We start from the raw sequence: 13,766 nt of genomic DNA on the forward strand, positions 1-13,766 counted from the left end.
TTATACAATTTAATTCTTTATTATGCACTGAAACAAAAAAAAAATCAAGCCTTTTTACAGTATCAGACATTTGTTTAACAAATAAAAATACTCTATGGATGTTTTTTTCTTTGTTGTTTTCTTAAACAAATGACTACTTTAACGTCAAACAATAAGCAGTGAGAGTGTTACTACATTTTGCTACGACATTTTTTTGTTTTAGGTTCTCTTGTCCCAAGTATCCCTTTTTTCCTTATGTATTGCTGAGGCATCTGATTCGGGACATCTGCTAAAAATGTTTTAACCCAAATGGTTGCCTCACCCAATAGTGGAGGCCACAGTTGTATCCATCCACATACAGTGTAAGTCTATGCTTCTGGCAAGCCACGTACGAACACAGCTTGTAAACAGACTGAATGAAACTATGGCGCGCACTTTTGCAGCAAACAAGCACGGTACATTTGGCTATTTGTTATTTGTATGTCACTAGGGGTTTTATCGATTCGTTCGGAATGGTCCAAAATGAGAATTCTGATTCCAGACGGACCATTCTCTGCATGTAAATGCAACCGGTGTCCCAATGTCCCTGAAGACTTGAAGTTAAGCAGAGAGAGCTGTAATGGACACGCGTACACACCCACGTGCACACTCCCTCTTTCCTCAGTTGATAAAGGTGGCTATTTAAAGGGCCACCTGTTAGAGATTAAAGGGCACCTGGGAGACGCTGTAAAAGACTAGAGCAGAACAATGGAAGAAAAATCTTTTGTTGGCACTCGACCCACCCAAACATACTTGTTAACTTGTATAATTTTGTGCTATTTTATATTGTTTTTCAATATGAATGTAGCCAGAAATGAATACCATTTTCATTTGTTATACGATTTTTTTTTCTTGCCTACAGTGCAGATGTCCCTGTTTTTACACATGTTGTCCCTTTAAGGGACAACTTGATGGTTTCACTGCTGTTCCTACAGACATGTCCATTGTTCAGGCGTGTAGAAGTTGTGACACGGGTGACACAGTATGCCTCAGACTCACCGCTTTCCAGGGTTCGTACGGAGGCTCGAACTCCTTGGAAGAGCTTAATTATTAATGTTTTGTTTTCAAGGATTGAAAAGTGCTTATATTTTGGGTGAAGTTCTTGTAAATTGGTGGCATGTTCCCCAACAAGTCTGTTTAAAAATGATGCAGACACTAGTAGCTTCCTTTTTCTATTGCATTTCTTCTCTCCTCGTGATTAACGCCAGCTGGTATCAATCTGTATGGTCCTATGAAGTGTCATCCGGTGCATGTTACATCTAAATGGCCCACTATGTAATGTGTATTGGTGCAAGGATTACGTATCAATTGATTGCTTATGGGCCTTGCAAAAAGTGAGGGTAGTGTTCCACGGTGGTAAATTGTCTTAGGATTAACTTCGTGTAACTGAAAATGTAAGCCACATTTTATTGTCAAATCTACCCAACACCAATTTGAAGAAAGATATCTCTCAAAAACAAATATATTCACAATTTTCTCTGGATCTAAAAATCATATGTCTTGATAAATGTACAAGATTAAATCGCTTATGTAATCATAAATAATATTGTGGCTCTGCAAAATCCACACCAGACTTATTCTTTTAAAGGTACTGGGGAAATTGGAAAATTGGCTTTAAGACTCCTGAAAAAGTGCTTGAATTTGGCCATGAAAAAGGTGAAGGAACCCTGGCTTTAACTCCTTTGTAGTTGACTCTAAATACCTTAGTTATTAATCTCATACAACTGTGTGAATTAAAAAATGACATTTTGTAGTTAGCGCTTCCTAATGGTAAAAGATTAATTTATTTAAAACAAAATGTTATTGAATAATATATATATATATATATATATATATATATATATATATACTGGTCAAGAAATTTGTTTTTATTTGACATGAACCTCATATTGAGAGAACTAACATGTTCATACACAATCTTGCTTCTAAGGGTACCTCCAAAGACCAAGAAAAACTTGGGAAAGGCTTGTCGAAAAAATACTAAAAATGGTGTGGTTTGGTGACTGAGGGTTTCAGTTGCACACCTCATCTCATCTCATCAGCTGTACCGCTTATCCTCATTAGGGTCGTGGGGGGGGCTGGAGCCTATCCCAGCCGTCTTCGGGCAGTGGGCAGGGGACACCCTGAACTGGTTGCCAGCCAATCACAGGGCACACGGGGACAGACAACTCACTCGCTCATTCTCACCTAGGGACAATTTGGACCGGCCAATTCACCTGAAATGCATGTTTTTGGAATGTGGGAGGAAACCGGAGTGCCCGGAGGAAACCCACACAAGCATGGGGAGAACATACAAACTCCACACAGGATGTCTGAAGCTGGATTTCAACCCACGCAGGAGGTTCCCAAGACATGAACTGTGCCGCACATGCGCTAACCACTGCGCCAGGTGGTGCTGCCCAAATAATACACACTGGCGCATTAAATGTATTTAAATTTAACATTTCTATTAGTTGATTTTTTTTAAATTGATGGTAGACGTAAGTAAAAATTAGCCTTTTTCGACACGTTTTACGACGCTACATGAAACATGTCGACTGCAAATAAAATCCGACCTCAAAAAAGATGAAAGCATCGCACAACACCCTCGGGCAAGTTCTCTTTTCACCGCCAAACATACCGAGGTTTAATGCCTCTTGTAATGACTACATTGTCGTGAAAGGAATTTGAGCAAATATCATACAAGTCTACATTCGCATGGCTGGGATGGTGAAGAAGTGACTCACGGATGCAAGTGAATGAAAAGTGCCCGCCTGTTGACATTCCTCTGATCTTAAAAGCTCTGCCGTGTTGCGTTCACGGTCCGGAAAAAGCCTCGTGTCCCGTGGCGACTTTCTCACCGTCTGTTAGGCCTGAGGATTTTCCATTAATAAACATCTGCTGTGCATTTACCTTGCGAAAAATGACTGATTCATTCAGTGCCATGATGTAGAAATACGTTTCCAGACGCATTGTCCCAGAGTGGCAAAAATATGTTGTTGTTTTTTTCTTAATTTTAGAAACTATTATAAAGGGTTTGTCGCAGCTCATCAGTAAGTATCAAGCCTCTGGGAATGATTTCAATATGATAAATCACCACGGGTGGCTTCGATAAGATCTTTGTCCACTCATCGAGAGAGTCCCCACTTCCTAGTGTTTTTTTTCCTGGATCCAGCGATTAAAGTGTGTGTACAGCCCCAAATGGCGAGTAGGTATTGAAGCAGTGTGTAAGAAGAAAAGATATGGATAAGTACAGACAGATTTTTTCTTTCTAAAAAAATATGACAAAGTCTCATCTGGTCAAAGAGGGATGACGGTTCGTGCACGTCGACAAGTTTTTGGTGACGTGATCACCATGGCCATCACGTCACCAAAAACTTTGGGCCCTGTAATGTTCTTGCAAATTTCACACGGAAGCTTAGTGTTCTTGCAATAAAATGTTTTTTTAAAGCAAAGTGACATTTTGTTCTTTATGGAAAGCATTGTTTAAATATTAGAGGTATCACAACTACAAATAAATACCCCACTGAAGTGAAAGTTCTGCTTGAAAGACATCCTTTCACAAAAAGCAGTTTTTCTCAGTTTTATTGGAAATTAGTATTTTTAAGAAAGTTAGCAATGTTTAACTGTTGTTTAATAAACAATGTAAAAGCTAGAAACATACTTTTTTTCTAATAAAACACGAGTTTTGACGCTTTCTTTTGATGTGTCCTATACTTCAGTAGCTACAGAAGTACATTTTCCGTCGGCCTTCAAATGAATCCAAATGGCAAAAATTGTCCAGCAAGAGAATCGTCTGACATCTGCATCAAACAAATCTATTTTTCTCTGTATTGACACCAACGTGCAACTACATTCACATGCATGTACAGACACACAAAATACACAAGCACAAGAATTCCAAAAGTTGCTGCAACGGAATGTGGAACAGAGAAGTATTGGCACCGGAGGAAGCATGACTCAGCTCACTTTCCCAACACTGAGTGTTGTTAAATATGCTCATGCAAATCATTTCTATCCAAATAATTCCAGTACAAATGCATGCCTGTGCTAGCAAAATAGCAAACCGCAGCAGATTTAAAAACAGACACCCCACCCCCACCCCATTTTTGGGTGAATCTTCTAAATGGGTTTGGTGTGATCAGAGGCAGTTGGGAGGCTCTGTTTTCCTACCAAGATGGCACTTATGAACAAGTTACAATTCCAGAGTTGGCTGAATTAACACTTGGATTCATCTGACAATTACAGTTCAAAGTTCCAAGCTGCTGTCTGCCTAGTCTTATGGATATCGCGGTTCGTACAGGTGCTTAAAATCCTTGACAATAGAATTTCGGGAGAAGTGGTTATAAATGCTTGAAATTCTGTGTCACAACTATAAAATGTGTATTAGTGCAAGGGTTGAATATCAATTATGGGCATTTATAGTGGGCTGTGGAAAAAAATAGTTTTCAACTTCTTGCAACTGAAAATGTCAGCTATATATTACCGTTGCTTTACCCTACATTTATGGGGGAGAGGTTTCTCCCAAAAAGATTTACATGAAAATGTAATTCACCCTGGTCATCCTGAGAGGGGGTTACCACTTTTGAGGTCCCTTCTCAAGGTTTCTCTTTTTCCTCACGCTGAGGTTTTTGAGTTGTTCCTTGCCCGCATGTTGGTTTAAGATCAGGTCATTGTGTCATTGTAATCCTGTGTAGTCCTTTGAGACCTTTTTGTGATTAAGGACTATATAAATACATATGACTTGACTTGCGTATTTTTCAGATCCGCAAATATATTCGCGATTTATTCATGGTCTAAAAATCATGTGTTAATAAACACATGCATGATTCAAAATTGTATATGTAAATTGTAGATATATTTGTGGCTCTGTAAAATGCATGATTCACACTGGATTTCATCTTTTGATGAAACTGCAGGACTCTATATACCTGTAGCATTTTTATTTTTGGGGGGAAACGCCATCTTGATTGAGTTTATATTGCTTATATTGTGCATTGATTACGAATATACAAATACAAATGTTTATTATTGTAACATTGATTTGAATAGTTGGACTTGTCGTCTGCAACCAGAAAAAAATATTTAATGATTGATAAATCAAACTATGAGGCATAAATGAATGAATGAATAGATACATTTTAAAAAGAAATAACTTGTAGCTCTGCAAAATACATGATTTACACCAGCTTTCTTCAGATAATGGTAATGATGGTAAAATTGAAAAATTGGCTTTGAAAGTACTTAAAAGTGCTTGCATTTGGCCATGAAAAAGTGTACGAACCCTGAATTGATTATAATCGGCAGCAGATGAATCGGACGAGCCCCTTCTGTTTGATTTTATGCAAGCACTGTTATATTAGTTTCCAACAAAAGCATTCGGAGACAAGTTTGACTTTTCAACTGGTTTGTAATAATACAAAACTGTTGTAGATTGACATTTGTTAAATTCTAAAAATAAACAATGTTTACATATTTTCAATCGCTCCACATTTCTTGGACACAAAGGACATTGTTAAAACCAAGCCTTTGTCATCAGCACCTTGTTTCCTTAAGCAGGAAGATCTAGTTCCCATGCTTCTTTCTCTGTTCAGATAATCACATGTTTCTTTCACACGCATCCCCTTTAATGGCTTACTTTCACGGGGAAAGCCAAAGAGAAGGAACGGCTTTTTTTCCATCTTGTGCTGCCGTCCGGCCGGGAAACTGACGCCGATTGGAATCCGCCAAAGCAGGCACGGACGCCCACGGCCTTCCATAGACCGGCCAAAGCCACAGCAACCACCAGCAGTCTTGCTGCCGCAAGCTTCGCTTTTTTCACTTAAGGTCGGGGTGTCAAACCCCGTTTGGCTCTGGGGCCCGATCCAGATTGTAAAGATGTAAGAAAAAATGGAGTTTACTGTCATTTTTCAGTAATTACGCTTTACCATTTAGCCTACTTTAGGAGTCTACCCTTCATACAGGGTTTATATGGGTTCTTGTAGTCTTTAAATATGCGATATTTTTAATGCTGTGTTTCAGAGTTTTTTACCATGTTTCTCAGCAGTCTGACTCAATAGACCAGTGGTTGGCAACCTATGACACGCATGCCAGCAGTGGCATGCGAGGGGTTAACCAGTGGCACGCGAGTGCACGGTAAAATAATAATGATTATATTTTTAAAAATGCGCATTTTTACCTGGAATTTTCAGTTGTGCGCCGTGTGATTTAGAGGCTTTACGTTTACGTGAGTGTGTGGTTGCGCGGCGTCTAACAGAGGAGATATCCGTGTTTTAACCCAGCCAATGAAACACACACACACATATACGCGCGCGCGATAAGTGAACGAATCATGACGGCTCCTCAAGCAAAATCATCTCATTCTTTCCAGCCAGCGTGGACAGACGAATGAGGCTTTGTGCCAAAAATGTCTGTGCTGTTTTTTGCATTATGCCTCGAGAGCGTTGTACCTCGCACAGCAAGTGTTAAACGTCATTAAGAGACAAAACATGAATTCAAGGCGTAGACATTTTAACCGCGCAGTGTCCAGGTACGGCAAACAAACACAGATCCTGAAAACCATTGTCACTGCTACAAACACCACCACTGAAGCAAGCTATCACATTGCTCACTGGATAGCAAAGCACAGAAAACCATTTGGTGAAGGTGAATATTTTAAAAAAGCGTGTGTGTGCGTGCGCGTGCCTTCTGCTTTGCTGCTGTTATGTCAAGTTTTGATATTTTCTGCAACAAGATATCATTGGTGAATGGTAAAAAGGCTTTCCATAGCACGTGTTTTTTGATTGTAGTTTATTGTTGACGAAGAATGGTTGATTCTAGTTAATTCTTGTGGCAAAACGTTGAAGTCATGGATGGCTACAGGCCTTTCCACTTATTATTCACATTCATTTTTTAGTTGATTGATGAACAAGAATAGTGGAAGATAAATTGGTCAGTTATACCAGTGTTTTTCAACCAGGGTGCCGGGGCACACAAGTGTGCAGTAAGACCTTGTCTAGTGTGCCACTGGAATTTGCCTTATTTTATCTTTCCAAAAAAATCAGGCCATTATTCAGTATTTTTGCTATCTTCAAACGAGGAACTGTGATAGTCCTCCATATCAGTAGGTGGAAGTAGATTTTTATATACTAATTATCTGCGCATGAGGTAGCACTGTACATTTAATAACTTCATTTGTTTAACAAAGCGGTTTAAGATTGCACTGTGAAAAATAAAAACATAAATAAACCACATCATTCTTTTTTATTTTGAGTATTCTTTTTTTTCTTTTTATGTACAAATTATCTGCTTATGAGGTAGTACAGTGAAATATTTCACATAACTTCATTTTAAAACATTTTCGACAGACGGCGTGCCTCTGAACTTTTTTATAAATAAAAGTGTACCTTGGTTCAAAAAGGGTTGAGTTATACGATTAAAATGTATATCCATGTTGTATATTTGGACTGGTGTAAAATTACTGCTCTGTTAGATATTAAAAAACAATTTTTTGCGAGTCATTAATCTTTGTGTGGCTTACAAGGAAATTTGAAAGTGGCACTCCACACCAAAAAGGTTGCTGACCCCTGCAATAGACCATGCATTGAATGAAGAAAAATAACACAAGTCTGCCTAAAAATCACACAGATGGTGTTATCTGGTGGCTTTGCTTTGACATTGCATTTCTTCTTCCCTCATGATTAACAGCATCTGCCATTAGTTTCAATGGCGTTCTCGAGTGAAGCGTCATGCCCCCCTAGCTTCACAACTCAGGGCTGGTGCAACAGAGCAAGATGCCTGGAGGCTGCCGTTTTACTGAAGGATGCTAGAAAAAGGAGAATACAAACAATGGCTCAAAACGTGAAACATACGCAGCATGCTGTACAGTGTAAAGTATGCAAAAAGAAGACCCAACTCTTCACAATCCGAGTCGGCTCTTTTCAGTCACTTGAACGATGATTCTCTGAGATGACTTTTAAGGTGTCGTGTTTCCTGGGGGTTCCTAGAGACCTAAAGATTTTTTTTTTTTTTTTTTTTTTTTTTATAAATACTCAAATTATTGACAGTCCCGATAAAATCATTCGACTGGCCAGGTCTGCCTGCAGGTCGTACGTTTGACATGCCTGACAAGTCGACAGTGTTGGTGATGCAAGACTTATGCTATGTTTTCTTATGAGTCAGGCTTGGGCCAAATGTGTTTAGTTTATCAATACTGTGTTTTGTATACAGTATATATTTGTTTTCAATCAAAACTGGGTTAAGAACTACGGAACAAACTCTTTCTATGTGATACTCAGCAGAAATGACGGCATAAGAATTGCAGTTATCATTCCTCATATCACAATTTGACTTTCCTGCTTGTGGTACTTTGCAAAATTTTGGTGCCACTTTAATTAATTCAATGCTGGACATTTCTCTCAAACAGAAAGAGCCAATTTTTGCCATTTTGACTCATTTTTGAAGGCCTACCGAAAATCTGTTTTGTATCTATACAGGCATCAGACATCATGTAGGTGCTTTTTTCTGCATTTGTGATACATCCAATATATAAGCTATAAATCATTGCAAGAACATTGTATTTATGCATGAATGATGCATGAACTTTGCAAGAACGTTTCAGCGCCTGGTGTTTCAGATGACGTAATCACACGATTTCGTTCGCGTTACTGCAGACGTGCACAAAACGTCATCCTTTATTGCCCCGACGATTTAAAAAGAAAAATGACGGTTGAATAATCGGTCTGTCTTTATTTATATACTCTCTTTTCTCACCACACTGCTTCATTACGCCTACTCAGGGCGGCCTACACTCACTCAGTCGCTGGATACAGGAAGCAAAACTAGCAAGACCTGTTTGTAGCCACTCCTTTCATCTAATGGTCATTTTTCATTCTAAAATCATTATCAAAATCAAAGAGGTTGAGCCTTTGTGCTTGTTATTTTTTATTTATCAGATGTAAGATTTGGTCTTATTCACTACCACCTTTGCAATACAGATGTAATAACCATCAATATTACACATGCTGACTCAGATGTTTTTTCTCCTTTGCAGACCCCTATTTCGCGGTAACTCAGATGTTGATCAGCTGGGGAGAATTTTCAAGTAAGTGTCGTCGGATATTAACCGCTTCATTTTGCACTGAAGGATTTTGTTTAATATATACGTTTGTCTTCGCCTCAGTGTTGTTGGACTACCTTCAGTAGAGGACTGGCCACCTGAGGTGGCCCTACCACAGAGTGCCTTCACCCCTCAGTCTGCTAAGCCAATAGAAGACTTGGTTCCTGACATCGACGAACAGGGGCGAGCTCTCCTATTGGTCAGTATGTGTTAAACATGAAGGGTAGTGATAACCATTCACAATCGGGCGCTTTATCACATTTTAAAGAGGTTGGAAATTTAGGAAAAAAAATTATCACAATTCTGTGTAAAAACAGAACCTCCCGCAACATGCACAAATCCGCTTACCCCTTTTTTAACATCCGCTCTGCCGGCCCCTGCTCGCAGCAATAGTCAACTGGGGATAATCGATCACAGCCGCACGGTTCCTACTCATAATAGGCAGAAAGACAGAGCTGGATGGTATGACAAAAATTTGCTCTCAGCCTTCTCAATCAGCAATAGTCAACCGAGGATAATGGATTGCGGCCAAGCACGAAGTAGAGAGGTATGACAATGATTATTAATACCAATACCCAAGCATTACTTTTACATTCTGATCAAATATGTAAGTACAAATACCTGGTACAGACGCTCCTCTACTACCAACCATCCGAGTTGAAAAACAGGAGATCCGAACATTTTTTCCCGGATGTCGAAAAATATCAGGACATTGCTTTGAGTTAGAATTTGTGTTGTGTGCACTTTTTTCCGAGTAGAGGACAGTACTGTAGTGTTTCTTTCCAACCCGTGGCGCTGTGAGACGTCACGCAGCATCCAACCCGAAGAAGAAATACGGCTTCTACTTCCTAGTTCGTGTGTAAATATACTGTACTGTATTTTCAGCGCGCTAAGAAATTTGACATTTTTATTGATTAATATTTAATACATCCATTCAATATGGTTGGTGTAAAGTGTAAAGAAGTTTCTTTTTAAATGAAAGTGAAATAAGAAAGCTTGATGTTGAGATTGTTAGAATGCTTGGATCGTTTTTTTTTTTTTTTTTTGGGCCACTTTCTAACACGGAGGAGGACCTCTTGAAGCGCTTCTTCCAAAAGTAAGTTAAACTCACCTTTTTTTTCCTTATAGAGCATATTATTTTCTGAAATATATATCATCTAGTACAAAACAATACTGGTTACTTATGCAAGCCTTAAATATACAAAATATAGCACAGAAGCAACTTACGAACAAATTCAACTTACAAACGATCGCACGTAACCTCCGGAACTCGTTCATGTGATTGCAGCCACAAGTCTTGTGTGTGTCTCTTAGTTTTGCTCATCTTGAAACAAAAATATTTAGGACTGCAAAAAAATAATGAAGGTTCATTTTCTTTCTGTGCAGCCCAGTAACAACGTCCTATGGGTTATTTTTCTCAAGTGCTCAGTGGTGGTTTTTACATTCATGCCGATTTTTTTTCTGTCTCCTCTGCAGCAATTCCTAGCCTTCAATCCCTCCAGGAGGATATCCGCCTTTGCTGCACTTACCCACCCCTATTTCCAAAGCGTGGACAGCCTCAGTCGAAGCGTATACGCGGCACAGCCTATTCCCAACAACAAGACCACCATACAAGAGAGGACTGCCTGAGAGTCTCGGGATGCTCCTTAATCTCCATCACGCTCCAAATCCTTCAAACCGCGACTCCTCGGACGGCCTGACAAACAATTAAGCCGATCGGATCGAATTATAAAACACGAAACCACGTCCCAGAAGGTGGCATTAGTCATTCGAAATAAGCCGATAATTCCTTGGTGGTTTGTGTTTTATATTTCTGTCATTTTGATTCACTTATCAAACTGAATTGGAGCAAAGCACCAACGATCAGAAGCTGGGTAGAATCTATTCAGAAGGAGATCATGCTAGGAACGAGGACGCCCCCCATGGATATGCACAAAAGTGATCCTCCTTCCGTGAGCTGATGGATTAAAATCGCTGCTTTTTAGGTTCTAAAATGTTTTTGATTGAATCACGCTATCAATGCAAAGACGATTCTGGGAACGGACCGGTGGAGGGACATAAAACTCCACTTTTGTCACCAGCCTCGTTGAGACTTCTCACTCCCCCAGCTCTAAAACTTCTACTTTTCGGACCGCCGGCGCACAAAACCGACGGTTTTTCTCAAAGACGTGGAGTGCAAAAGTTATACTGCCCTCCAGAGTTTGCCCTGAGAAACTACAGACCAGGAGCGGGATTCTGACGGTCTCTGCAAACTTTTTGAGACGGGGGTCAAGCACACTTAAAGGCATTCATCGTCGCGGGTTATGGAGGACCCATCCTGCCATATGTAGAAATAAATGGGTAAATAATTAAATACCTACAAATGTTTATGCCATATAAATAGATAATACAAGACTAAATACACCAATAAATACATCAAAAAATGAAGATAAAATGAATGACAAAATGCACGAAAAATATGGCAAAATTAATACAATGATAAATAAATGACAAAATGCATGAAATAATACACTGGCAAATCAATAATGACAAAAAAATTGACAAAATATATAACAAAATAAATACAAAATACATAAAAAATAGACGCCAAAAAAGACACGATAAAGGCTAAAATACACAAAGGAATATTTAAATGACATATTATGAAATCAGTAAATGACAAAATGTGTGTGTGTATGTATATATATATATATATATATATATATATATATATATATGACAAAATAAATACTGAAATAAATGACAAAGTGCTTAACTCTACGTCATATTTAGGTATTCTGGACTTGGTTTTCACGATAATTGATCTGCATGGAATATATTTGGGGGTGATATAAATATATTGATACATTTATTTCTACATATCGCGGGATCAGTCCTGCATAGTGGGTTGGTACTGGTGCTGCAGCAATGATGAATTTGATTAGATTTTTTTGCCACCTCCTTGATTTTTTTAAAACAGTGATAGTTAGCCATCAAGGTCTGTTGTTATCTGTTGTATCTTTATTTTTATTTTTTCATTTTGAAAATCAAGTGACACGTGCTTGCAACAGGAGGCTCCGATACATTCGGCCTGAAATTACTCTACCAATATCGTGTATTTAATTTTATCTCTTTAGTCTTATATGCATGTTTTTTTCTGGGGTTTTTTTTGTTTTGTTTTTTTTCGAGGGCATATTCTTACACAAACCCAATAGAGGATTGCCGAAATTGCGTCAGGATGAATTGACGATGCACAGAATGTATAAAAGGCTTAATGAGCGTATTGGACTGTGAGTGAGGACGGAAGACGTTTGTTATTTACGTCGGTTTTTTTTTTAGGTTAAAGTGTCGCGAAAGGTGATCGGGTAGTGGAATGTCGTACGGCGAGAGTATTTTGTCGAAAAATGTCTGGCGGGTTCTGCGGGTGCTTGATGAATTTATCAGCCTGAGAGTGGCTGATGTTTTTAAGAAGAAATAATGCACAAATATCCTAACTCTGCCCCTATTACAGTTCCTTGCAAAAGTATTGGCCACCCAATACGTTTTTGACAGGTTGTGGTATCTTAGGCTTCAAACTTATAGATACAAATTTCAAAATATTTTCTGAGAATCAACAACATGTGAGACAGAATCGTGAGAAGACACCAAACGTCATTATATCGTGCAAACAAATAAAAATTTATGGATAGGTACTTTTTTGCGTTGAGGGGCCCACTGCCACCTCCTGTGCGCCGTTTCCCCGCTTGTGTTTGTTCACACACTGTCCCTTTATGAATGTACTTTTTTCTCGCATTACTTTCACAAAAGCTGTAACTCTTGCAGCCGGGATCATAGTGGGTCATTGTACGGCTAAAAGGTGAAGTTGCGCTCCATTCTCAGGTCTCTTGCAGACAGATATTCTGCCAGAATCGCAATTGGGTGTTGTTAGTCATTTAGATCAACCTTGGATCATTCAGGAGTTATTAGGCAACTTCTGGAGTCATTTGGCCAATCTGAGAGAACAGGGGGCCAATATTTTTGCAACACCCACTTTTCAGTTTTTTCATTGTAAATATTACATAAAATTTTGAAACGATTTGGATCCACTTGAGAATCGTATCTAACTTGTTGTTGAATCTTAGAAAATATTTTCAGTGTTGTAGCTATGTCTGAAGCCTAAAATGTGGCAATATGACAAAAACTTCTTGGGGGGGGACAATACTTGCGCGAGGCACTTTGTGTCCCACAATTTTTATTTTATTATTACCAGCAAGGAAGAGAAAAAAAGTTCCAGAGATGTATTTTTCTATGTAGTAGTTCAGTAACATAAACACTGGTGTACTTTCTCTGAACTGGGCGTGCTGCTAGCACAAATATCGCACACACAGACACACACAAGTCATTCTTTTCTCAGGTTTATATGGGGTGTCCAAACCTTCAGCGCAGTTTGCACATCCTTCCGGCTACTAACTGACCACATCGCAACTTCTTCAGGTTCTCTTTGAGCTCTTAGATGATCACGCCATTGATCATCTCCTGCTGCCAGTCCTATTGATTATTTTAGTGCAGGGGTCACCAATGTGGGGCTCGCGAGCTACCGGTAATGGGTCTTTGTAATTTTAATAGGATTTTTTGTGGTTGAGCCTATTTTAACTTAGTTTAATTATCTCAACCTGATGATAGCATAATAATAACATACAACATAGTAATAACA

General features: G+C 38.9%; 1 protein-coding gene across 3 annotated transcripts in view; it reads left to right on the forward strand.

Annotated features, from left to right (window-relative positions):
- Positions 1-11,824, forward strand: part of cdk6 (cyclin dependent kinase 6) — a 60,848-nt gene extending 49,024 nt beyond the window's left edge. For all 3 annotated transcript variants that reach the window (XM_088329014.1, XM_088329017.1, XM_088329015.1), the window contains exons 6-8: positions 9,029-9,079; positions 9,158-9,293; positions 10,571-11,824. In XM_088329014.1, coding sequence (XP_088185140.1) covers positions 9,029-9,079; positions 9,158-9,293; positions 10,571-10,723 — 340 coding nt within the window. In that variant the 3' untranslated portion in view covers positions 10,724-11,824. The remainder of the gene's footprint in view (positions 1-9,028; positions 9,080-9,157; positions 9,294-10,570) is intronic.
- Positions 11,825-13,766: the final 1,942 nt, after the last annotated feature.

The sequence above is a fragment of the Urocampus carinirostris genome, chromosome 2, assembly GCF_059441175.1.
Source record: "Urocampus carinirostris isolate Australia breed hairy pipefish chromosome 2, RoL_Ucar_1.0, whole genome shotgun sequence".
Taxonomy (NCBI): domain Eukaryota; kingdom Metazoa; phylum Chordata; class Actinopteri; order Syngnathiformes; family Syngnathidae; genus Urocampus; species Urocampus carinirostris.